General features: G+C 46.1%; 1 protein-coding gene across 7 annotated transcripts in view; it reads left to right on the top strand.

Annotated features, from left to right (window-relative positions):
* Nucleotides 1-26,801, top strand: part of CACNA1B (calcium voltage-gated channel subunit alpha1 B) — a 125,984-nt gene that overhangs the window by 41,812 nt on the left and 57,371 nt on the right. For 5 of the 7 annotated variants that reach the window (XM_027650162.1, XM_027650159.1, XM_027650158.1 and 2 more), the window contains 11 exons: nucleotides 282-496; nucleotides 3,042-3,162; nucleotides 6,626-6,755; nucleotides 9,276-9,335; nucleotides 10,134-10,240; nucleotides 15,113-15,124; nucleotides 19,539-19,635; nucleotides 21,852-22,012; nucleotides 23,143-23,280; nucleotides 24,298-24,499; nucleotides 26,124-26,288. In XM_027650162.1, the coding sequence (XP_027505963.1) occupies nucleotides 282-496; nucleotides 3,042-3,162; nucleotides 6,626-6,755; nucleotides 9,276-9,335; nucleotides 10,134-10,240; nucleotides 15,113-15,124; nucleotides 19,539-19,635; nucleotides 21,852-22,012; nucleotides 23,143-23,280; nucleotides 24,298-24,499; nucleotides 26,124-26,288 (1,408 nt within the window). The remainder of the gene's footprint in view (nucleotides 1-281; nucleotides 497-3,041; nucleotides 3,163-6,625; nucleotides 6,756-9,275; nucleotides 9,336-10,133; nucleotides 10,241-15,112; nucleotides 15,125-19,538; nucleotides 19,636-21,851; nucleotides 22,013-23,142; nucleotides 23,281-24,297; nucleotides 24,500-26,123; nucleotides 26,289-26,801) is intronic. The other 2 variants (XM_027650161.1, XM_027650160.1) reach the window with 1 other exon arrangement.

Raw genomic sequence — 26,801 nt, 5'->3', positions numbered from 1 at the left:
AACCTAGAGGTTTCACAGAGGTGAAACCCTAACCCCAACCCTAACCCCAACCCAGAGGTTTCATGGAGGTGAAAGCCTAAACCCAACCCTAACCCAGAGGTTTCAGAGATTAAACCCTAACCCCAGCCCTAACCCCAACCCTAACCCTAATCCAGAGGTTTCAGAGGAGAAACCCCAACCCTAACCCCAACCCACAGGTGTTACAGAGGTGTGGGGTCAGATACATGTGCTCTCTGAATCCTTCTTTACCCTATTTACCAAACCCTGCTCCTCTGCCTCAGGGAGAACCAGGTTGAGCTGGAGGCCAGTGGCAGTGTGAGTGTCCCCGTGCACACCCTGCCCAGCACGTACCTGCAGAAGGTGCCAGAGCAGCCCGAGGACGCCGACAACCAGAAGAACGTGACGCGGATGATCCAACCCCCCCTGGACAAAACCACCACTGTGAACATCCCCGTCACCATCACGGCCCCCCCGGGGGAGACCACTGTCATACCAAGTGAGTGCCTTGCTCTCCAGGCTTGTTCTGCCAGGGAATTGCCAGGAAAGAGACAACTTTTTGAACAGGGGGCAGCACACGCTGGGTGGTTGGGGCTCTCCTGGCCACCAGGTGCATCCTCGAAGAGGCAGACAGGAGAACCTGTTGATACAGGATCTATGATTCAGGCAGCCTGCAGGAACTCAAGGAGGGTTCCTGGGTCAGCTGGTGGTTGTCCTGGTCACCAGCATCCTCACAGAGGCAGACAGGAGAACCTGTTGATACAGGAACTACGAATCAGGCAGCCTGCAGGAACTCAAGAAGGGTTCCTGGGTCAGCTGGTGGCTCTCCTGACCACTAGCATCCTCACAAAAGGCAGACAGGAGAACCTGTTGATACAGGATCTATGATTCAGGCAGCCTGCAGGTACCCAAAAATGGGTTCCTGGGTCAGCTGGTGGCTCTCCTGGCCACCAGCAATTCTACAATTCAGGCAGCCTGCAGGTACCCAAAAATAGGTTCCTGGATCATCTGGTGGCTCTCCTGGCCACCAGCATCCTCACAAAAGGCAGACAGGAGAACCTGTTGATACAGGAACTACAATTCAGGCAGCCTGCAGAACTCAAGATGGGTTCCTGGATCACCTGGTGGCTCTGGAAAATACCCCGTGAGGTTCCCTGGAGATGGCTCCCCCAGAGCACATCCTGGTTCTGCAAAAGAGAAAGATGAAGGAGCAAGAAAACCAGCAAAATGTAGTAACTGAGGGCTGGGCAGGAAAATCAGCAGCTGGTGCAGCAAAGCAGCCCCAGCCTGAGGTGAGCACAGGAGGAGGTCTTCTGCTTTATCCCCTTCCTCTGCTGCTGTGCTGTGAACTCCTACTCCAGCAGGGATGGGCTGTGGGATGTGCTGATGGGATGTGCTGAGCAGCCACAGGCCCCTCAGCAAAGGCCAGGGGAGGTGGTGGCATTGCATTCAGGCCCTCAGGATGGATTCCCACCTCTTGGCTCCCTCACTGTGGAGCAGCAGGTCCTCGTGGCCTCACAGCCACCACAGCACCCTTGGTGGTCCTGCTGCTCTGGGCTCCTGCAGGCTGGGCCATTCCTGAGCTTTCTGCAACCCTCTGCACCTCAGTTTGAGCAGATCCCATCTGACTGAGCCTGTCCTGCTCCACAGCTCTTTGCCTTGGGTCTGTAAGTGCAGATTTAGTTCTCCAGTTGGTCCCAAGACCGTTGTGCCCATGATGTGCCCTGAAGCCCCCCAGCCACCAGCTTGGGGCTGATCTCTGGCAGAGCAGGAACAACCTGGAGAAGTCTTGAGAGTAGGGATGCCAAGGAAAATTGCAGTGTGAACTCCAAGAGGTCCAACTGAGCCTTCAGGCTGTCAGGACTCTGCTTTCCAAGAGGCACAACCAAAAGCAGGGTCTCTGTGAGCTTTTTCCCTGTGTTGTCAACCACAAGACTTGTCTTTTCTTTTTTTTTTTTCCTTCTTCTTTCTCCTTTTTTTTTCCCTCTTAAATGATAATTTTACTATATTGCAATGCTGACTTTCTGCCAATCACAGTTTATCTGTCCTGCCCATTTCCTCACTATCTGGCTGGAGATACAATAAGGAGTTTATTGAACATGTCACTCACACACAAGGAACTGTCATTTCCTTGCAGAATAAAATAAAAAGTGATAAAAGCCCTGCACCTGGCACATTCTAAGGGAGTTGAGGTTGTGGACTCCAGGTCCTGGCAGTTAATGGATGAGTCTCAATATCTGCCTAAGAAGAGTATTTGCAGCATAAAACATGTTTCAGTTCACATATTGGAAATGATCTTCAGTAAATTATCCTACAAACCCACTGCAAGTCTACTTAGGATGAAAATTGAAAAGTTTTCAACCTCTGGGAGTGAGGTTTGGAACAATCTTGGAGAAGTTGAAAGCCTGATGGGAGGTGGAACTCGACACCTTTACACAGCTCTGACAAAACTGAGCTGCACGAGGCAGGCACAGATCAGGGGCTGCAGGAAGCCCCTTCCAGGTCTCTTTTCCTAATGCTGGGAAGTTCAGCAGTTTTAGCCCCAAAATTATGAAATCTCATCTATGAATTTGCACTTCTACCCCTTCCAAAGCCAATCTTGCTCCTGATCTAGGGCAGAAGACACACAGGATTATGAGGCTGCTCAGACATCCTGCCTTTTGTTCTCTTCCCAAGGATCCCTCGCTGATCCTCTCTCCCTAATAATTTGTGCTGTTTGAAAAGGGTTTTCCATCCCCGCTTTGGCAGCTCTTGGATAAATAAGTGCCTGGTTTCTTTGTGTGTCTGCACTGAGCAGCTTCATTTCCTGCCTGCTTGTGATCCACTGCTCATCAGCACAGCAGTTGTGGGGCAGAACTGTGTGTAAGTAGCAGGGATAATAATCAAATGATTGTTCATCACATTTAATCAACATATCCAAAGGCTGTTTGCTCTCCCAGCTGCGCTGTTTGCATATCCAGCTGTTGCAGGAGCCTCCTGTGGGGACACTGGGGATGATGCAATTTTAACTCTCTCCTTCCTCTCCCCTCAAATTCCCATGTCAGTGAACAACGTGGAGTTTGAAAGCAAAACAGAGGAGAAGAAAGACGTTGATGACCTGACGAAAAATGGACCTAAACCAATCCTGCCTTACAGCTCCATGTTCATCCTGAGCCCCACAAACCCGTAAGTCCTTCTAACTCTGCTTTTGGCTGACAGGAACTGGTTATTCAGAGCAATCACATCACTTTTATCTCCATCTCTGCCAGTCAAACACATTTGGATATTAAATAATATCAAATATGTGGGCTGGATGCTGCCGTTCAGCTGGGCTTTCACAGGGAATAAACTGCCGGGGGAAAAGAAACAGAAATAAAAATAAATATAAAAAAGAAATATAAAAATAACTATAAAAAATAAATATAAATAAATTGGGAAAAGAGGATGCTTTAGGCAGATCCAAACCACCCTGCTGACCCTCAGGTGGGCAGTTTGTTCACAGAGATCACTAAAGGGTGAGTTTTGGGCTATTGCTGGGAAAAGGTATCAGGAGTAGCGTGTTGGGGAGGTTGGTTTTGACAGCAAATTCTTGCAGGTTCCTCAGCTGGAATTCCTGTTCTTTCCATCCTAGTACCTTCACATCAGTGCAAACTCTGAACCTGTGGGAAAACATGCCTGTTTTTCCTCTGTCCTGGCTGAGAGTGCAGCTGGTGGGATCCGTTGGGATTCCGGCATTCCTTCCGCTCCAGGTGGCTCTGCCTCGTGGGGAGCTTCGTGCTCAGGGCCTGTAAACACTGCCTGTGTCACTCTGGGGGGCTGCAGGACCAGGGGAGAGCAGCAGGGGTTGTAATAATCATAGCACGAAGGGCTGTGAGTCATTTTTAGGATGTTTGAAGCTTCTGCCAAGCTGGAGATCTTCGGGGAGCAGAGGTGGTTGTTGCCCTCTGGCTCAGGTAGACTCGGTGTAGAGCCTGGAGTTTCTCTCTGAGGTTTATGCTCAGACACCAAAGGAGAACTCAGGCCTTTTTTTGGCAGCTCGATTTGAGAGAAGAATGAGTTCTCCTGCACCTGCTGCTCCTCAGGACGGTGCCAGCCTGGCTGTTTGTGCCGTCAGTGGGACAAAACGAGCTCAGATTTGATGTCAGAGAAGCATCTGTGGTGGAAGCCACGGTCTGGCCCCCCTGGACACTGGGCAGGATGAATAAAATCATAGAATCACACAATATCCTGAGCTGGAGGGACCCACCAGGATCATCCATCCAACCCCTGGCCCTGCACAACAATCCCCCCCTGTCCCTCAGAGTGTTGTCCAAACCCTCCTGGAGCTCTGGCAGCCTTGGGGCTGTGCCCACTGCCCTGGGGAGCCAAATTAGGATTATGAAGCTTGTCTGGCTGGATAAGGACATAGTATTTCCCTAATATTTGGTAACTCAAGTCTTGTTATTGTGGAGTGACCACCAGAAATGACCTTCAGCTGCAAAATGTCTGCTAAGGCAGCACTGCTGAGTGGGAAGTGAGATGGTCCCAAGCCCAGAAGGGTCTGAGGTGTGGGCTGGGCAGACAGAGAAGCAGCAAGAATTTTTTGTACCATATATTTGCTGATTTCCTCTCACCTCAGCCTACAGTTACGACCTCCTGAGCCCCCCAGTCCAGGATGTGCTGTGTTGTTTCAGCTGCCCTGCAGTTTTCTCCCCCAAAAGCTGCACTAAGAGACCACTGAAAGAACCCAAGTTCACCGGGAGAGAAAACATGTTATAACACAGGGCCAAGGGGGAACCACAAGACAAAGACCAAACTCTAGGAATGTCAGCAACTTGTTATTCCTGCTCTGGGCAAGATGCAGCCCCAGCTGGATGCCCTGAGGTGTTTTGGCTGGTGTTAAGTTCTCCAGAGAGGTCCTTCTGCTTTCCGGGGGTTGACGCTTTGCTCTAACGCTGACATCTCCCATCCAAGCCCTGCTGGGGATGCATGGCCTGGGTGCTGCCAGGGGGCAAAACAGTTCAGGGAAGCATAAATAAACTGCATCACTTTCCAAGAGGCACCAGCCCCTCAGAGCAGCCCTGGATGCAAAGTGATTCCTCAAGCACCGCTGGCAGTTTACAAATGCTCCCACACCCCGCTGCTGGTCGTGAATGATGAAGATCTAAAAATAGGGCCTTGTTATTTCTTTGATGGATTGGGTTTGATGCAAGAATTACATTACAACAGCTACAAATGTTATTGAAAATGGTGCCTTTCCCTCCTGTGGATTTGTGTAGATGATAATCTACATGTAGATGATAATCTTCCTCTGTTGGATTGATAACCAGAGTTCAGGGATCCACAAAAGCACTTTTCTTCAGGTTATTTTCTATCAAATCTGTTTCCCCAGCATCTGTAGCTCTTTTTCATTCTGAATCCATTAGCAATCCAAAGAGAAGGAATGTGTAAATAGATGTGAAAAAACAGAAGTTAATTCTGACTCTTCAGATATTTGCTTAGAGAAAATAGGATATAGCAACTGAAAGACATTCTCAGATAAAGTTGTTGGGGAGTTAAATATATAATTTGATCCCCAGGCAGAACCCAAGTCCTTTATTCAGCTGACAAATATGGTGCAAATGTAGAGCTCTGTGTGCAGTTAAGGATTTGTGAATTGTGGTCAGATAGAGCCATTAGCTGAAATTTGTGAATAGTTTCGGATTGCTCAGAGATTGAAGCATTTGTCACTTTTCTTGGGCACAATTTGTGAATAAAAAGATTAGGGTAAAGTAATCAAATATATTACTGTAAAGTATTTGTGCAGCTTAGAAAGGGTATCTTGAAGTGAAGGCAGAGATACTTGGCAAGGGAGAGATTGGAAGGAATAATACTCAGCTACAAAGGCAGTTTCAGCTGAGTCTCCGAGTGCCTGTGTCTCAGTTTTAAAGGGATTAGTTGATATTAAAAGGATTTCAAACCTTGTTTTGAACTGGCAGGACGTTAACCTGGGGGTTCAGAGGGAGAAGGGTGGAGGAGGAGAGAAACATAATTTGTAGAATCAAGTCTGAAGGCTTGAAAGCTCTCAATGCCCTTTTGACAGATGGAGAGAGAGAGAAATAGGGAGATAAATAGATAAGTAGGTAGGGAGATAAATAGGGAGATAAATACAGAGATAAATAGATAGAGAGATAAATAGGGAGATAAACAGAGAGATAAATAGATGTCATTGCTTTGCAGAGAGCGGTGCAGGGATGTTTAAATCTCTAACTTGAAATCTCACCACAGCTCTGTTGCAAACTGGAATTTAAACCCGATGCTCGTGTTTTTTATTGTGTTACCGTTGCTGTAACAGGAATCCTAAAGGTGGTGTTCCTGAGGAATTTGGAGAATCGAGTCTGAAGGCTTGGAAGCTCCCTTTTGACAGATGGAGAGAGAGATAAATAGATAAATACAGAGATAAATGCTCATTGCCTTGCAGAGAGCAGTGCAGGGATGTTTAAATCTTACTTTAAATCTCACCCTGCAGATTTGTTGCAAAGTAGAATTTAAACCCATTGCTCATGGTTTTTTATTTTATTACCCTTACTGTAATGGAAATCCTAAAGATCATGCTCCTGAGGAACTCTGTCCTCGTGCCAGCCTCTCATCCCACTGTGCCAAACCTCCCCTGTGCTTGTTTTGCCCACAGGATTCGGCGGCTCTTCCACTACATCGTCAACCTGCGCTACTTCGAGATGGTCATCCTGATAGTCATCGCCCTCAGCAGCATTGCCCTGGCTGCAGAAGACCCTGTCCAAGCTGAGTCACCCAGGAATGATGTGAGTACCAGCCAATGTGGCCAGAATAACCTTGCCCTGCTTCTCCCAGCACGTGGATTGGCACATTCCCATCTCCAAAGGATGACACGGTGCAGAACTAGAGCTGGCTTTGATGACATCCTCAAATGTGCTTGGGCCACTCTGCAAAGAGGTTGCAGAGAAAAGAGGTTGCAGAGAAAACCACCCTCTTCCCCTAGAGGGTGGTTGGGCACTGTGGGGACCAGGGACAGCACCCAGGGAATGGCTGGAGCTGTGTCAGGGCAGGGTCAGGTTGGATCTCAGGGAAAGGTTCTTCCCCCAGAGGGTGGTTGGCACTGCCCAGGCTCCCCAGGGCAGTGGGCACAGCCCCAAGGCTGCCAGAGCTCCAGGAGGGTTTGGATGATCCTCTGGGGCACATAGTGTGACTCTTGGGGATGGTTTTGTGCAGGGCCAGGATTTGGACTCGATGGTCCTTGTGAGTCCCTCCCAGCTCAGCAGATTCTGGGACAAAATACTCACAATTCCTGTCCCTTTCTGCTGCTTCAACCACATCTGAGTTTCAGGACTTGGAAATCACTGATGTGACTTGTGAGGAGAAGCCTGAAAAGCTGGAACACAATTCAGCAGTGGGAAAGGCTTCCCTGGTCTCCAACCAGGGCTGACACAGAATCAGAGAATCATAGCATGGTTTGGGCTGGGAAAAGCTTAAAACTCATCCCCTTCTACCCCCTGCCATGGGCAAGGTCACCTTCCACTATCCCAGATTGCTCCAAGGCCCATCCAACCTGGCCTTGGACACTTCCAGAGATGGGGCATTGTCCTAAAGTCTCCTGCTTAGAGCAGAACCTGAGGAAGTGAAACCAGATATGTGTTTTTTTTATCTTGGTGGGGCATGGTAGAAATCTCCAAGAATTCATAGCAAATCTACTTGTCTGTGGGTGTCAAACCAAACTCGTTTGGATTTCTGGAGATGGTGCTGTCACAAATGTGAGTGTGACACCTTTGACACGAGGACATGAAGCCCAGGAGAGTTCATGGAGCAGCTGGGTGGCTTATTTAAAGCACATTCCCATGAGGACACTGGCACAGTGCTGGCTGTGGTTACGTGGACAAGTGGGAGTTGAGAGATCTGAAGATTAGGTATAGACATTGCAAGGTGAAGCCTAATTTTGGACTCATCTGTGTAGATGGTTGTAGGGTGTGGATATTATGGGATATTTATGGCTTCCAGCTGTGCCAGGGGAGGTTTGGGTTGGATTTTAGGAAAAAAATTCATCAGTGAAAGAGTAGTCAAGCATGGGGACAGACTGCCCAGGGAAACAGTGGGGTCACCAGCCCTGGAAAGGGTCAAAAAGCAAGGAAATGTGGCACTTTGCAATGTGGGTTATTGGCATGGGGGGATTTGGTCAAAGGTTGCACTTGATGATCTTGGAGGTCTTTTCCAACCTTGATGATTCTTTGATTTCGTATCTGTATTGATTTACTGTCCATCCACTCTGTTCAAATCCGTGATACTCCAAAGAGGTGCATCCCACCCACGGAATTGTGGTCAAATCTAGGAGACCTGCAGGAACTGGTGTTGCTTTGCCAGGCTGTGTACCAAGGAATCTGTGTTCACCCACCCCTTGAACAGACTGAGGAGCTGAACTGCTCCAGAGCAGAGCTCAGCAGGGCAGGAGGTGCCTGGCCTGGCCTCCTGCTCCTCAATCTGGCCAGGACTGGCTTCTTCCAGAGGAAGATCCGTGAATCCCCACATCAATAATGAGCTGAAGGAGAAATCTCTCTTCCTCATCCTTAATAAGTGTAGAATCAGGTTTTCAAGAAGGATTTTATCACTTTCTTACTCTCCTGAGGTCTTTAATAATGTTGTTGTCAGCCAGAGAAGATAAACCCAGGGGCTGGTGAACAAGCTCTCTAGGAAAGGATATTCATGTATTTCCATTTGAAATACCCTTTCTCCCTTGATAAACCTGCCATAAATGCAGGTGCACTGAAGCCACCCTTGGGTGGACTCTGGCAAGGACTGGGAGAAATGCTGCTGTTTAAGTCAGCTGTTTAAAATCAGATTTAAATTTTGAGCCTAAACTATTTGAAAACCTCCTGTCAGATGATATTTACCCATCAAAGCAAATAAACCATTGCTAGAATAATGATTTACTACTTGCTCATGTGGTATTTCACTTTAATAATACTGTCCTCAGCTAGAGAACAGAAACCCAAGCTACCACAAAGGGGCTGGTGAACAAGCTCTCTAGGAAAGGATATTCCAATATTTCCATTTGAAATACCCTTTTTCCCCTGATAAACCTGCCATAAATTCAGGTGCACTGAAGCCACCCTTGGGTGGAGTCTGACAAGGACTGGGAGAAATGTTGCTGTTTAAGGTAACTGTTTAAAATCAGATTTAAATTTTGAGCCTAAAATATTTGAAAACCTCCTGTCAGATCATATTTACCCAAATAAACCATTGCTATGTTTTACTCTTTATGTGTTATTTCAGTGTGTGGCCCCTCCTAACACACATTTCTCTCTCCCATTTAGGCTCTGAAATACTTGGATTATATATTTACAGGTGTCTTTACCTTTGAGATGGTGATCAAGGTAAGAATTTCTCCAAGCAGAAAAATTCACCTCCTGTTTTAAATTGACATTCATCTGCTTCTGGGATGCTGGAGAAGGGGTGGAGCAGGACAGAACTCCCTGAAGAGGTGGCAATGATGGAAAGCTTTAACTTGAGAACAGCTCTCAGAAGTAGCCAGATGTCCTTCTGCAGTGGCTCTCCTGGTTTCTTTAATCTCACAATTTATGGAGGAAAATAAAGATCTCTTTAGTAGCTGTGGCTGTGTAAGAGGATAAGAAATGCCTGGTGTGTGTGGTTAAAGACACAGGAGCTGACAGACCTCACTGAGACATGGCTGAATCTTCCCTTCTGCTTTTGGAATGTTAACAGCCACTGATTCCTGCTCTGTCACGTCTCAAAAAATTGAGGATTTATCTTTTGACTTGACTCAGTAGGGTGACAGGTTTCGCTGAGCCTGTGGGGCAGCAACTTTCCAGGAAGCACAATCCTAATAAAGTCCTGATTTATTCCTGGGGTAGGTTTTACTGTCAGAACAAGCTGCAAAAGAGATGCAGAACAAACCCCAGATTAATATGTGTCTGTGCAGAGAACCCTGGGTTGCAGTGGAGACTCTTTTCTTGAGCTTTTGGTTCTGGTTTCTTGACTCTTGAGCTTCATTTTTGGCAGAGCTCTGTGTGCCTCTCAGAGAGGAGCAGCTTGGCCAAGTATCTCCACCTTGGGAAGGGTCATTTGCTCAAGAACATTCTCCTGCACCTTGGCAGTGTTGATTTGGTACAGGTTTTATTAAAACTCTTCCTTTTCCTGTGTCTCCTCTCAAGATGATCGACCTGGGGCTGTTACTCCACCCCGGCTCCTACTTCCGTGACCTGTGGAACATCCTGGACTTCATTGTGGTCAGTGGGGCCTTGGTGGCCTTTGCCTTCTCGTAAGTACATTCCCTTAACATCCCAATTTCCAGGGAATAACCACAGAGGAGGCAGGACCTGGCACAGACAGAGAGAGTTGATCCATAACACGTGTGGCCCCATTTCTCAGTGAAATGCTCAGTTTCTGCCCTTTTTCATCTCGTAGCTGGGAGGGAGAAAAAAATAAACCCAACAAAATTGGTGCTGTTGAACCCCTTGAAAATCCTCCAGCTTTAGGGTGAGTCCATTCACTGCTCCTTCAAACGTTAAGCCAAGATTGTTGTGACTGTTTGGCCAACTGCTTTTCAAGAACCTATTGTAACAGTTTGTGGCAGTCCAGTGTCCCGGGGCAATTGTTGCAAGAATTGCTCTTCCTGTGAGAAAGGAATTAATGAAATCAGCTGATAACTCAGTGAACTCCCTGCAAAACGTTATTTCTGGAGTTGGGGGTGTTTCTGCTTCACAGACCTTGGCATTTCTCTCCTTTTTTCTCCTCTCTCATTCAGGGAACTTGCATTTCCAGAGTTTCACTTTTAAGGCTCGTTGCTCCCTCCCTCCAACACAGCTCGGTATTTATGACATTAAATAACGTTCCCTGGGCTTCTTTAATATCAGGGAGGATTTTCAGCCCCGGACACAGGGGAATTGGTGTTTCAAAATGAAGATTAGCTTTCCCTTTGAGCACTTTTTTAAGGCAGGTTCCTCAGAACTCGGGGAGTTCAGAGCTGGACAATGAAAGGAAAATTTTCCACCTGTATTTCCGGGCCGTGGAAAGAGTTGTTTGCAAATAATTCCCGGAGAAACAATAGGAGATGACCTGGAAAGAGCCCGCAGGACTCGGGCAGTTTAATCTTCTGCTACATTAGCCTTGAGCAATTATAGGAGCGTTTGGCAGCTCCGCTCACCTGTTTGTCAACACCCTGATGAGCGGCGAGGCAATTGTTTAACTTGCTAATGAGAAGTAACAGGGTTTAATTGCTAATGAGAAAAGCGTTCCCCTTTGTCAGGGAACCACGGGAGTGTGTCTTGTCCAGTTTAAGCTGACAGTCATTTTTAAGCTTCGTCCCCAGGCTCCTCCTGTCAGTTCTGCTGGTGCAAAACGTGTCCCCTTTGCAGCACAAAAACTTCCCGGGTCCTTGCCGGGAAGGGCGGCCTGGAATATTTCTCAGGAATTTTGCGTTTTCTGAGGTGTCAAAATTCCTTTCACGTTCAGATTTGTGGTTTAGATCTTCTATTTTTCATAAATGCTGGATTAAAAAAAAAAAAAAAAAAAAAAGAAAGAAAAAAAGACCAAGAAGTGGATGGACTGAAGGAGACGGGCTTGACATTGTTGGTGGGATTTTTGAGGGGTGACACTTGGGGATATTGGGATCTGGGCTTTCTGTGCCTGATCCTCCAGAATTATTAATTATTTAAATTACATTATTAAGGAATTATTTAAGTTTTGGAGACATTCACGTCCGACAGAAGTTTTTCAAAGGGATGTTGCCCTCCCCTCTTTAAAAACTTTGTCCCCATTCGTTAAAAATCAGGTTTTTTGAGGAGCTGAGTGCTCTGTCCTAAGCAAAACTCGAGATAGAATTGCTGGGCTGGTGAATATCTTACCTAAAATTTAACATCCAAACCCAAGCTGCTTTTTAAGCTTGACTAGACATGTGTGGGGCTTCTTTTCCCTGCACATGGAATATATTATAGAACAGCTTTTAGAGCTGGATGTGGCCAGACTAAGCAAAACCCTCCTAAAAAAGCATTTAGCAAGTTAATACAGAGCTCCTTGGAATGGAAGAGACATAGAAAAGGAAAATAATCACAGTCACAAGTATTAATCTGCAAAACAATATTCCCCAAATCTGCAGTTCAATGAGAATTTCCCTTTCCCATCAGGAATTCAAACTGTCAGGGCAGACTGGGAGAAGGAGCATTTTGTGAGAACAAACACCAGGGTTTGCCTTGAAAACCTCTTCTCTTTGAGTAAGACTTTCCTTTGAACAAGACTTTTTTTTTCTATTGGTCAAGTTAAGGATTCAAATGAATAATTTTTAATCCTTTGGAGTCTTTTCATGCTCAGGTTTTCTATGTTGGGCCATGAATATCTAACAGCACCTCATCAGCCTCTAAATAAATTACTTTTACATCCCCTGCCTGTGCTTTATAATAGTGCCCCAAGCTGCTTCTATTTTACCTTCTGAGTGAGAATTTGGCAGGGAATGCATAAAACCTGCCTAGTTACTGTCTCCCAGATTAAAGGGAGACAAACCTATTGGGAGACTTGGAAAAATTGGAATTTTTTCTGTGCTTTTGATGATTTCTGTACCCTCTGTCCCACATCCACGTTTCAGTAGGAGGGGAGTGTTGATGTCCAGTTCAGAGAATATCTGAAATATTTCTGGTTTAATTCAGTAACTCCCAGGGGATTATTTGCTCTCTGTTCCAGTTATAAATAATAACAGAATAATCAGGTGCAAACTTGAGAGTCCTGTCCTTGCCCCAGCTCTTTGTTTGGTTAAACTGGACACTCTGAATTTTGATAATCCTGAAAATGAGCTCGTGGAGAATCAACTGGATCATCTCTGTTGTTGAGCTGGATTTTTCTAGCAAACCCTGCCTCCCCTCATCAGTGTAATAAATCTATTTATTGTGGCCAGAACACACAATCACCTCGTGCAAGGTGGGATTTAATTCTTGTCCTTGACCTCCCTGGTGTCTGAACCAGCTGCTGAACAGACACATCACTAAAAACCTGGGAATAACAGAGCTCCCTGAAAGGCTCCCAGCTGGAATATTGCAACAGCCTGTGTTTATTTAAGCACATGAGATGGTTATCAGTCCTTGCTGGAAGATTCAACAAACTCAGCTCAGCCTCTCCAACCAGCTGCTGGTCTGCTTTCTGCCTCTTTAGAAGCTGTTCTGTGCTTAACTGGAGTTAATAAATAAATAAATTCATAGAAGTAGTTCGGAATAAATAAATAAAATTGAGAAAAAAAAATTAAATTTTTTAAAAAGGCCCCAGAGAGATGCTAGAAACAACAACACTGATGCTGCTGATAATAAATTAATTAAAATTATCCATTTAGCATTGTATTTCCAAGAGAAATTCTCTTATTTTCCTACAGATAAACATGTCACAAACACACAGACTTGTTTGAGCCTTCAGGGAAATAGAAGTAAAGGAGCTTAAAGCAAATTTTGCAAGCAAAATTTGTCATCAAAACCCATCAACCCCAGGTGTAAAATATACCTGGTTGGTTAAAAAAACAGCTGCTGAGGAGCAGCAAAGAGCTTGTCTGGGTGTGTTGGAGCAGCACAAAGGGGGTGGAGATGCAGATTTTCCTGATGCTCTTTGGAAACTCAACCAAAGAGTCGAGGCTGCACCTCCCTGAGTGTCCAGAGGGGGAAGGGACATTTGGAGGTTTATTTTCATGGGAATGGAAGGGCTGATTAATTCAAATATTTTAAAGGAAATAAATTTTTTTTTTAAATAATTAAAATATTTTAAAGGAAATAATTTTTAAAAAAATAATGAAAATAAATTTTAGAAGGAGTCTCTGGAGAGATGCCAGAAACAACAACATTGATGCTGATGCTAATAAATTAATTAAATGTAGCCATTTAGCAATGCATTTCAAGGAGAAATTCCTTTCTTTTTGTGGACAAAAACATGTCACAAACACACAGTCATGTTTGAGTCTTGAGGGAAATAGAAGTAAAGGAGCTTAAAGCAAACTTTGCAAGCAAAATCTGTGGTCCAAACCCATCAGCCCCAGGTGTAAAATGTACCTGGTTGGTTAAAAAAACAGCTGCTGAGGAGCAGCAAAAAGTTTGTCTGGGTGTGTTGGAGCAGCACAAAGGGGGTGGAGATGCAGATTTTCCTGATGCTCTTTGGAAACTCAACCAAAGAGTCGAGGCTGCACCTCCCTGAGTGTCCAGAGGGGGAAGGGACATTTGGAGGTTTATTTTCATGGGAGTGGAAGGGCTGATTAATTCAAATATTTTACAGAAATAAATTAAAAAAAAAAAAATTAAAATATTTTAAAGGAAATAAATTTTAAAAATAATTAAAATATTTTAAAGGAAATAAATTTTTTAAAAAAATAATTAAAATAAATTTTAGAAAGGGTCCTTGGAGAGATGCTAGAAACAACACCACTGATGCTGATGCTAATAAATTGATTAAATTTAGCCATTTAGCAATGCGTTTCAAGGAGACATTCCTTTATTTTTGTGGACATGAACATGCCACAAACACACAGACATGATTGAGTCTTGAGGGAAATAGAAGGAGCTTAAAGTAAATTTACAAGCAAAATTTGTCATCAAAACCCATCACCCCCAGGTGTAAAATGTACCTGGTTGGTTAAAAAAACAGCTGCTGAGGAACAGGGGAGGAGGGGGAAGGGACATTTGGAAGTTTATTTTCATGTGAGTGGAAGGGCTGATTAATTCAAATATTTTAAAAGAAATAAATTTTAAAAAAAAATTGAACTATTTTAAAGGAAATAATTTTTTAAAAAAAATAATTAAAATATTTTAAAGGAAATAAATTAAAAAAAATAATTAAAATAAATTTTAGAAGGAGTCCCCGGAGAGATGCCAGAAACAACACCACTGATGCTGATGCTAATAAATTGATTAAATGTAGCCATTTAGCAATGCATTTCAAGGAGAAATTCCTTTCTTTTTGTGGACATGAACATGCCCCAACCACACATTTGGACAGGACCTTTGGAGGTTTCTTTGCTCCCAGTGGAAGGGCTGGGGCTCGTTTATTCTCCTGCTGCTGCGTGGGGGGTGTGGGCCTGGGGGATCTCTGTGTGCAGGGGGGGCTCTGATGTTGCTGTTTGTCATTGACTCTGCTCTTTCTTTGTCTTCTCCTCGCTGGAATCTCTCTCTAGGAGTTTCATGGGGTAATATGTTATTCCTGTCTCTTGCTGCACTGTTTTGCCTGTCCAACAGTCACCACTGTGGAAACAACTCATGTTCCACCCATTGCATCGACTCCTCCGTCCCTTTCTTACCCATTATCCAGTGAAATTTCCCTTAACAATCCTCATTCATCCCGGTTTTCTTTAGGCAGAGACAGAAAGCCAAATAGATCAGAGAGTCTTGACCAAAACCACAGATATATCTGTGCCAGAAGGGTTTGAGGGGGTGACTCAGTGGGTGCATCATTGATGGATGAGTTGCAATTCCTGGAAATCTTAGTAATTAGGTTTGAAGGAGCAGGTTTATTCTCTTTTGGAGGATTTCACCTCCAAACAGCACTGCTGGAAGCTTCAGGACCAACTCAGTGCAGCCTGGGCGATGCCACCCGGCTCTGAAAAGCCTTTGATTAAAGAACAGAGTGTGGAGAGTTTTATGAGAGGCTGCAAGGGGCAACTTGCAAAGGAAGGGGGTCAAAAAGTCCTATTTAATGCCCTGCAAGGAGGTGGCAGTTTTGCTGTCTGCTTTTGGGGCCAGAGCTGTGTCATCTCCCACCCCAGTCCCAGCAGGGCAGGAGCTGGGTGGGCTCCTCCACAGCGGAGATGCCACAGAAAGGACACAAAGGAAGGTCTTTGATGTGATCCAGGGAATTAGGTGCTCCACTCTTTCTTCCCTCTAGGAAAGCAGAGCGTTTAGAGGCAGGAAAAGGGTGGCTTTGTGTTTGTGGCAGAGTGGGGTGACCTCCTTTCCTCCTCAGTGGAGGAATTCACCCTCTGCCTTGGGGCTTTGGGGCACTCGCAGGCGGCGGCTCCGCCCTGCCCTGAATTTTTGATGCCACGATTCCGAGAAGCCCATGTGGTGTGAAATCAGAGCTGCTGGCAGCAGCAACAGAAACAGGGAGCTTCCATTTGAAAGGACTCGTCAATTTTTTAAAGGCTCTTTTGATTTATTGAAGGGGGGAAAAAAGAAAAAGGCTTCGCAAAGCTCTTTTAAAATGTTTTTAATGTTTTAAATAAACGAGCAGCAAACTGCCACGGGAAAAAAACCAACACCCAGAACTGGCCTAATGCAACTAAAATTGATCTAATGCAATTTTTATATTCATGGAATTCTTTTATTATTATTATTATTTTAAGTCTCTAGGCTGCTGTTTGCTGTCTGCCTTTATCCTGTGACCCTCTACAGTTCTTCTTCCAAATTCAGCTCTTCTGAATTTTGTAGTTGTTTTTCTGCAGTCAGCTGAGATCTTGCCCTTCCATAGCAATTTATTTTTGTTTTGAGGAATATTCAGGTCAAATGTGTGCTTGGATACACCTTTTGACTGAATCCTGCTTCCATCTGGACCTTTTGTTTTGTTGGACATCTGGTTTTGTATTAAAGCAGTGGAAAACCCCCCCAATATTGGTAGAGGGGCTTCTTAAAAACACCAAAAACAACCCTGAGGGTTTTTATTTGAGAAGCTGAAAGAGTTGCAGAGTGTCCTTTAATTTAAAAAGCAATTTGCATCCCTCCAGTTCAGAGCACCAGGACATTGGAAAAGCTTTCTCCTGGAGCAGGAACCTTCCCGTGACAAGAAATAAGGATGTTTTTCAGGATTCTCTGTATGGCTCAGAGCAGAAATCCCATTAACATTTAATTGGCTCACGCTCTTTATTTGCTTAAGTGCCTGAATGGAGAAAGAGAAATCAGCCCTTCTGAGTGTCCTCCTCTGAGGCAGAAGGAATTGGGTGTGACTGGAGCTGGCTGCCCTTCACCTCCCAGCTCTCAGGGTGCTTATCCACACCCCCCCCCCCATGACAGGGAAAAGCAGGAGCAAGGATTTGCTCTGCCCCACGGAGCCACGAGCCCCCAGAAGGTCTGTTTGACCCACCTACAAATATTTTGACCTCCCTCCAAATATTGAGTCCATGGGAGTTGTTCCTTCAGGAGTGGGGCCAACCCTGTGAGACCAGAGCCGAGTTCTGGTCTAGAACTTCGCCTTCCACAAGGCCTAATTAATGCAGTTGTTAATTAGTGTGGGGCAGGTGTCCAGGTCTCTTGGAATTGGGAGCACTGACAGACAGCACATGGAGTTTCTGGAGTTGTGGGTGAGCCCAGGAGAGCAGTGCTGGAGTTTGTTTTTTGGGCTGTGTGTTAATCTGCAAACCAGAAACGTGGCCAGCAATGATGGAGAATGAGTAGAGTTCTGGGATGAGCATCCCACCTCTTTTTTTCCCCTCCTCCTGCCCCAACGTGGCCTTTAGCTGTCTCACTTTCACTCTTCTCTGCTTTCCTCAGCTCCCACCTCCCTCAGGGAGGGAAATCCTGGGAAATGTGGAGCAGTGTAAGGGATTTGCTTGGCCTTCCAGAGGGGAGAGGGTGGAGGGAGCAGCAGGGGCAGCCAAGGGGGTGGGGGGGACCATCAGCCCTGGGGACAGGCTGGCCAGGCCAGGTGGGATCTCCTTTGGGATCTCCTGGGATCTCCTTTGGGATCTCCTTCCCTACAACCTATTTCCCTTTCTACTTCCCTCCTGCCACTGAATGTCCTCCGTGAGAGGATGAACAAATGATTTTGCAGCCAGGGCTCAGACAAAGCCCCCTTGGAGCAGGTGAGCTCCAGGTGAGCTGTGGTGACACAGTGACCACAGCAGGGACGGTACTTGCTGGGATTTGGGGGAGTTGAAAGCAAATATACCAAGCCAAGCACGGGCCAGACCTTCAGCTGTGCCAAAACCTGACAAGAAAGCCAGGAAAAGCTCTGTTGGCAGTGCCTGCTTCATCTAGAACAGATTGAAGGGTTTCTAATGAGAATCAAATATTATTTCTTTTAAATATATAATGGGTATTTTGTGGCATTAAACCAGTCCTGAGTATCAGCTCCATCACCTGGATTTACAGCTGTGCCAGCAGTCAGGATCCACCTGGGATGGATTAGAATGGCCCTAAAGCAGCCCTGAAAGATGAGAAGGGGAGAGGATGGTACTTCTCCATCCTTTTCCCCCTCTCCCCCTATATTAAATCCTTTAGAAAGGCAATTTGTGTTCAAGGTAGATGTCATTGGGATCCAACCCAGAGCCCTCCAAACATTCCTGTATCTTATTGTGTTCCAGGACAACTGCAGGGCCTGGTTATTGAAGAGAAGAGAGAGATGAGATGGGTTGTAGATTCCAGTCCAGTTTAGGATTGAGTTCCAGTGTCAGCAGTGAGTTCTAAGCCTTCTGGCAGTGGATTGATTGCAAAAAGACACATTGCAGGGCTGAGCAAGGTCAGTCAGCCACAGAATTGGGTGGTTTCCTGCACTCTGGGTGCTTCTCCCTGAGCACAGTGTGGAGGGCTGGGGGCCAGAGGGTGGGGGAAGCTCTGCAGGCCCTCACAAACCTCCTGTGGGTCTCTGGGGTCACTTGTACCTCTTTTTCCTTCCTCTTGGAGAAGGAGCCAACTGGGAGAGTATAGAATAGGTGTTCCAGCATCTGCTCCACGTGTTCCTCATTCACACCTGTGTTACCTCAGTACAGCCTCAGACCCAAACCCACACTCATGAATAAAACTCTGTGACAGACTTTCATCCCATTTTTCACTTCATATGAACCGAAGGGGAATGTCATTGTTTTGCTGTTGGGTTGGAAGAAGATGTCACTGTGTCTTTTCTTATTTATTTATTTTTGGAAGTGCACGAGGAAAGGAACTCTGTCCTTCCTTCCCCTAAAAACCTCTTGATGTTAACAAGGGGAACCTTCTCAAGCCTTGCACTCAGTTTTAACCAAACCCAGATCCAGGCTGTGACTTAGCCCCTTGCATGCCTAGGTGGGAAGCTGCCCCGGTGCTGTTCCAGGCATGTAATATGCTGCAATATTACATGTTCCTGCATGGGTTTGGTAGCATGTCTTCCAAGAGACACTCAAGGACGAGGCTCTGTCCCTCACCTGGAAGGCTCCTGTTCCCTCTGGTCACTGCTTGTCCAGGCACAATGTTCCTGCTGGAGAAGTGCACGGAGAAACCTCCTCCTGCCTCACTCCCTCGGGAGGAAGGAGAGCCGAGCGTGACTTTGTCCCTTCTCCTGGGGCTGGGATGGATGTGCTGAGCCTCCTCTCCCAGTAGCTGGAGCAGGAACTGTTGCCTGGGTGTGGAGTCGGGGCAGGAAGGGCCCCAGATCCCGGGGGATTCTCGGTGAGTAGCTGGGAAGGGAGAGGAGGCTCCTGTGGGGAGCAGTGCCAGTCCCACGTCCTGCCCACGGCGCTGCTGGACACGGCTCAGGTGGGGCTCATCTGCAGCCATGGTGAGGATGGACCCCAAATCTGTAACAAACACCCCAAAGCAAAGCAGTTCCACCACCAAAACCACATTGGGAACCTACAAATATCTGGGTTGGCGACCTGACGACCAAATTATTGTTGTTCTTGTGCCTCTTCTCCCTTGCAGAGGAACCAAAGGCAAGGACATCAACACCATCAAGTCCCTGCGAGTCCTGCGGGTCCTCAGACCTCTGAAAACCATCAAGAGGCTGCCAAAGCTAAAGGTTAGAAAACAACCCCCAATTTTTCCTTCTCTGGAGCTTTGTGACTGATCTGAGCAGAAGCCGATGGACCCAACCCAAGTTATTTCTGCTCCTTTGATTTTGTTGCAATTAATCCCTTTGCCAGATGGGTAAAAATAGCTGTGCAGATGTTTAGCAAATGTCAAACACTTTGTTTCTGTTGCAAACATCGTGGGCCATGTTATGAATTGTTGTGGACCCACGTGAAAATAAAACTCCTAAAAAAAGAAAAGAAATAAAAAAAAACCCCCACCCCTCAAGTAAATTAATTTACAGCTCATAAGTGGGATGCTCTTAGAAATGATACAGGAGAAAATGGGGGTTGGAATGTTTGGCTTTCCCTGGAGAGTTTAATGTGAATATTGCAAGGTTTTCCACGGGCTGTCAAAAGAGAAATGTCATTGCTGTGTGAGGAGTTTTAATCTGTTCACCTGTCTGGTAAATAATCCATAGTGCAGGGGTTTAGAGCCTTTTCACCTCTACAACTCTATTAAAATAAACGTAGTGACCTGTGGTTACTCATTCAACACCATTTCACCAACCCTTTGAGGCACAGCCACTCCCTGGAAGCAGATAAAGGAAGGAGTTAACAAAAATCAATAATTTCTGAGGTTTGGGAACTCTTGAATACCTACTGAATATTCTGTGAGAGGTGGGGGAAGAGCAGTGGGTGCTTTTGTCTGACAGTTCCTGATTTCACATCAAAATGAGGGTCAGCTGTTCTATAGGTTTGCTTTTGTCCTTGCCCACTATTCAGGCTGAAATAATTCTGATTTTATGCATACTAAATGTCTCTGAAAAGATAAGGAACATTCATGTTGAACAATGCAGAAAAAGGTCTTCATTTGGTTAGGAATTTAAAATGTAAATCTCTGAGGTAAAAAAAAAAAAGTCAGCAGTAGCTCAGTCTTCCAGCAGGACACTGAACACTTGATTTTTATTGATTTCTGTCTGATTTTCAAGCCATTTTACAGAGTGGTTTTCTAATTTCTAAAGAAATCTCAGAAATCTTTATGTGGAGCAGAAGTTGTGTTTATGTGGTTTTTGAACTGAACTTGGGTCCATTTTGGGCCTCTCACTTGGCAGTGCTGGGTTAATGGTTAGGATCAATGATCCCAAGAGATCTTCTCCAACCTAAACAATTCTAGGATTAAAAGTCTTCAAAATTATTTCAATTCTTTTTTTTTTTTTTAACTGGATGTGGTCTCGTGAGAAACAATCAGCAAGATCAATGGGCTGATCAGAGATATTCCCAGTGTTTTAATTCAGGGTTTCTGGGTTGCTTCAGGAGTGTAATTTTGGGAATTATTTCCTTCCATTCCTGGAAGCAGGAGCAGTATTGTACAAACCCTGAGCTTGGGCACTAAGACCACTCAATTTCTATTATTAGGACCAACTTCTCCTACTAAAATCAAACTGCAGATTACTTGTAACAGTGCAGCAGGGACTAATAACCAAGTAATAAATGTATTTGAGGAGTTCTTTGAAGGGAGTTCAGAAGTGACATGTGCTGACTGGGTTAGTCACACTTAATTTTGAGAGACAGTCCTTTAGAAAAATATAATTCAAAGCATTTGGTTTGTATCTGGTAAATTTTCCTTATTATTCAAGTAGTTTTCACTTATCCAGTACTAAGTGAGTAAAATAAACACAAGTGCAGTTTTCATTTCATAAGTGGCCATGGGAATGTTTGTTTAGGACAAATACTGATCTCAACAAGCTGTGATTGTCCGTATAAATTTTATGGGCAAGCCCAGAAGATTCAGTGGCACAGCCAAACTTGCCAAGAAAGAAGTAGCTGAAGGAAGCTGGAGTTATTGCTCCCAGTTTTGAGATGTGTTCGGTCAAACCCTTGGTGGGCAAGTTCCATGAACCCACCCCTGGGTTGTGGGTTGGGTGATGACTCCCAAGGGAGAGAGATTTAGGTTGGATATTGGGAAGGAATTCTTCCCTGTGATAGAATTCCCAGAGAAGCTGTGGCTGCCCCATCCCTGGAAGGGTTGAAGGCCAGGCTGGGCTTGGAGCCACCTGGGCTAGTGGCAGGTGTCCCTGCCCATGGCACTGGGTGATCTTTAAGGTCCCTTCCAACCCAAACCAGTGATTCCACGAGTGTATGAAGTGTGCTCAGATGGATGCCAAGCTGTTGGATAAACTTTTCCTCTCTCCCAACCCCTTGACCTCGTTCTCCTCCCTCCCAGGCTGTCTTTGACTGTGTGGTGAACTCCCTGAAGAACGTCCTCAACATCCTCATCGTTTACATGCTCTTCATGTTCATTTTTGCCGTCATTGCCGTGCAGCTCTTCAAGGGCAGATTCTTCTACTGCACTGACGAGTCCAAGGAGCTGGAGAAGGACTGCAGGTACAGCTGGGGGCAGGGCCAGGGTGGGCAGCAACTTTCCTCCTCCAGCAGCAGCTCCCGAGGTTGTCCCAGAGCTGCATCAGCTGCTGAGCACGAAGAGTCTCCTGAAAGTGAGAGCACAGTTACCCTAGAGGTGAATTCTCCTTTTCCTTCTTTAATAGCTGTGTCATTCCTGGCTCTGATCCAGCAAATGCTTTCCCAAATGCTTAACAATGCAGGGGAGTCACCTTCCTTCCCAGGGAGGTCTAGGGGTGGTTTTTAAATCAAGGGGTTTTGAGGGGTTGAAGGGTTTTTGACAGTGTGAGTCCTCTTTCCGCCTGTTGCCTTGATCCTTAGAACTCCTAGGAACTGGAAAAACATAATGACTAAATAATCAGAAGCTTAGGAAGTCAAAGGGTTCCTAATTAGTGAGAAAAGGGATTGAACATCCTAAAAGCCCTGTCATGTCTTGCCCTTCCAGCAGGCTCAAGGTGTGTTACCTCAATGTGCATCTTCCTCATTTGCCTTTTTTCTTGGCACCCAAAGCACATGCTCAGCACCATCCAGCTCTGCCCATCCCTCTCCCGCTGCCTTGTGCATGCAGGGTTTGTCCCTGGTGGGATCCTGGCAGTCACGGGGGCTGTCACTTCCTTGGAATGATGTAAATGTATTTAGAATTATGTAAATATATTTGGAATGATGTAAATATATTTTAGAAAGAAAGTGAAATTACACAGAAGGGTAGGTTGGAGGGGAGCTCTCCAGATGCCAGGTCCCTTGGCCCCTAAAACAAGACCCCTTTAGGGTTTAGTTCCAACCTTGAAATAGGAACCAGAGCCCTTTCCCTATCAAGCAGCCCAGTTTTCTGTGGGGCCACACGATTTGGGGACCAGCTGTTAATTGTTGGCTTTGCCTAATGAATGGATGAATGCCCTGATTACAATTTCTTTTATTTCTAGACCTCAGATCCAGTTCCTGTGGCTGAAAATGGCTCAGAAATTGGCCTTGACTTTTGTCCCAAGCCTAGGGGGGCTGCCTCTTTGTCTCTAATCCCTGTGACACCAGGGCTTCTCGATGCTCCTCAGTGACTCCCAAGAAACGGCTAGTTTGGTTTAATTCCCTCATTTGCTCTGAATCTCTCTTTTTCTTAGGGGTCAGTACCTCGATTATGAAAAGAATGAGGTGGAGGCCCAGCCCAGGGAATGGAAAAAATATGAGTTCCACTATGACAACGTGCTCTGGGCTCTGCTCACGCTCTTCACCGTGTCCACGGGGGAAGGGTGGCCAACGTGAGTACCCAGGGCTGGCAGGGGCAGTGACTGGGGAGGTCAAGGCACCTTCCCACAGCTCTGAGGGGCTTGGAAATGGGAAATGAGAAGAGGCTTTTCTCAGCTAAGCTTTTCCTTCCTTTGTGTGGTCACTGGGTGAATCAGATTTGGGTGAATGTGTGTTTTTCTCGCCGTTCCTCTGACTCTCAGGCAGTTTTCAGTGCTTGCTTCAGGCTTTTGGTCTTGCCCACCTTTCTCAGGTGTAAAGCTGCTCATGGAAATGTAAGAAAAGTATTGTGACCTGTGCTGAGAGTATGACAGTCCCCAAATGATATTTGCTGCTCAGCATGTGACTTTATTTTGGCACACTTTGCTGCTGGGACACGTGGAGTGCAGTTTGTGATCAGGGTTTCCCTGTCCTCCACGTTCAACTATTTCATAAAATATCCTTGTGGGTCCCTTCCAACTCAGCATATTCTGTGAAAATAAAGAACAAACCAGCACCAGTCTCCCTTTTCCAATCCCTCATGGTGTTCCCTTCCTCAGACATCATCAATACCTCTCTTTGCCCGTTCTTCCTTCACCCCTGTTGACCAGAGAAGGGAAGCCAGATCCCCCTGGATCCTCTGCCCTTGGCCAGGGGGGATCTGTACTTAGCAAATCATCATTCTGCAGAATGGTGACACCAGGAAGGGTTTCCTGTAAAAATATCCTCAAGGAAAACACCTTCCCAGCCATAAACATGGGAAGGGGTTTGACCTGAGCATATGTGGACAACCCTCCACGTTGAGTGAAGGCCAGTGAGTGACCATGAGGTGCTTCACAGTGATTGCTTTGGTTTTCACGGGGTGAAACCAGGAAGGGTTTCCTGTCAAAATATCCTCAAGGAAAACTCCTTCCCAGCCATATAGTTGGGAAGGGGTTTGACCTGAGCATATGTGGACAACCCTCCACATTGAGTGAAGGCCAGTGAGTGACTTTGAGGTGCTTCACAGTGATTTTTGGTGACTTTTCTCCTCTCTCTGCCCTTGATTGCAGCGTGTTGAAGCACTCGGTGGACGCCACCTACGAGGAGCAGGGTCCCAGCCCTGGCTACAGGATGGAAATGTCCATCTTTTACGTGGTGTATTTTGTTGTCTTCCCTTTTTTCTTTGTGAACATCTTTGTGGCTTTAATCATCATCACCTTCCAAGAGCAAGGAGATAAAGTGATGTCAGAGTGCAGCCTCGAGAAAAACGAGGTACCCCCGTCTTCAGAACCCACAGTTGGCACCCGGGGGGGCTCAGAGCAGCAGTGGAAGCCCCCTCCTTCCTCCCTCTTGTGCCATGGGGGGTGGAGAGCAGTGGTTATCTGAGGGTTTGTGCTGTGGAGACCAAACACACGACTGACTCTCAGCTTTTGCACAGAAACAAAGCCAGGGAAAGCCCCCGAGTGACCACTGTCAGGTGTCCCCTTGGGCCACACCTCTGCTGCAAAGAGAACATGGACCTGCACTGGCACAGGTTGCCCAGAGAAACTGTGGCTGCCCCTGGATCCCTGGAAGTGCCCAAGGCCAGGTTGGACAGGGCTTGGAGCAACCTGGGCTAGTGGAAGGTGTCCCTGCCCATGGTAGGGGTGAGACTGGGTGAGCTTTAAGGTCCCTTCTGACCCAACCCAGTCCTGCTTTCCACATTTGCTCAAGAATCTGGGTGTGAAAGGAGACAAATCTGTGGCCTTTTAGAAACCAAACTACAACTGTTTTGGCTCCCCAGAGAAAGCTCCTCTCCCCAGGCTGGCTTTGGGCCTGGCTGAGATGATTTCCCCCAAAAGTAGGTGCCTTGAGAAGAGTGTAAGACCAAGGCAAGACCCTGTGAGGCTTTTCTTGAAATCTCCAGCAAATACCATCGTTTTCAGCTCAGGAATGTCCTGAGTTGGACATGTTTTTAATTTAGTCAGTGGCATCTGTGTATCTTCCTTCCCTGGATGTATCTGGTTTCCTTCTGAACCCAAGCAGATTTTCAGCATCTGCAACATCCTTTGTCTGGGGTCCCACAGCCTCAACGACCTGTTGTGCAAAGAACCATCTCTTTTCATGGATTTTGAAACCGGAACCTGATTTTTGATGAAAAGAGATGACTTTTTTATTCAATTATTAATTAGTTCCTCGTTTGTCCACATGACCAAAAAGTCCAAAATAAAGCAGAATATTTAGGGTTGCTTTGCCCACGTTATTTTCAACTGAGCAGAAAGTATTTTTGCAGTCATATAAGGCTTTGAAAATTGGAAAGTTAAGAGAAAATCCTCCAGAATCAACACTTGTTGTGGGTAGAAACCAATTTTTAATGCCATTTTATATTCCTAATAATGTGCACAGAAATAACCAACAAAGGGGGTCTGTGAGAGTTCACCCAGAGCTATTTGGTGGTTAATTCATTGGTTGGGCTCAGTCCTCATTTCATGAAATGTTCTGAGCTGTGCAAGTGTCAGAACATACCTGAGTTTCACAATAACTTTTTAAACCCACAGATAACATCTTCACTTTAGATACCATTCCCTTGTTTCTACAATTACCCATCAGGAGGAATTCAGTATTTTCTGAAGTGAACCCATGGATTTAAAACCACTTAGGGAAGGGACTGGGACCTACCAGGAGCTGGGCTCTGATGGAAGGTGGTCTCCTAGGCCTGCAGGGGGCCATGGGGATGTTGGGGGGTTTAATATTCAGCAACATTTGTCATGATTTGGGGATTATGTCCTGGATTTTATAGGAAGTCACTTAGAAATACCCCCCTCTGAATTCTCTGCTCGCTCTCCCAACCATATCCTGAGGGATGGAGACTCTCAGCCCTTTTTCCATCATTTTTCACTTCACTTCTGTTTTGTAGAGGGCCTGCATAGACTTTGCCATAAGTGCCAAGCCCCTGACCCGGTACATGCCCCAGAACAAGCAATCCTTCCAGTACAAGATGTGGAAATTCGTGGTGTCCCCTCCCTTCGAGTATTTTATCATGGTCATGATCGCCCTCAACACCATTGTCCTCATGATGAAGGTCAGTGGGATCTTACTGAATCCTGGGCAGTTTTTGGGTGGTGACTGTGCTGTTGGAGGGAGAGGATTTGGACTCCTGACCTGGGATCTGGGGGGGATCCTCAGGAGCAACCACCGCTCCTCAGATTCCTGGTGGGATTCCTTTGGTCTCCTAAGGGAGGTGGTTCAGCTGTGATGGGATCCTGGGAATGTTCCCCTGCACGGTGCTGGTTTGGCTCGTAGCCCCTCCAGTGGAGTAGGAACTGGGCTCTGCAGGTCCTGAGCTCCAGCTCAGCCTGGGCTTCCTGCTGCAGAGCAGGGCCACGTCTTGCTCAAAATCCAGTCATGCCAAGGAAATTCAAACTGAAAGACAAGAGATTTAGATGGGATATTGGGAAGAAACTCTTCCCTTTGAAGGTGATGAGGGGTTGGGATGGAATTCCCCAAGAAGCTGTGGCTGCCCCATCCCTGGAAGTGTCCAAGGCCAGGTTGGACAGGGCTTGGAGCAACCTGGGCTAGTGGAAGGTGTCCCTGC

This window comes from Corapipo altera, unplaced genomic scaffold (assembly GCF_003945725.1).
Source record: "Corapipo altera isolate COAL_440 unplaced genomic scaffold, ASM394572v1 268, whole genome shotgun sequence".
NCBI classification, from domain to species: Eukaryota; Metazoa; Chordata; class Aves; order Passeriformes; family Pipridae; genus Corapipo; species Corapipo altera.
This window is presented reverse-complemented; position numbering and strand designations above follow the sequence as displayed.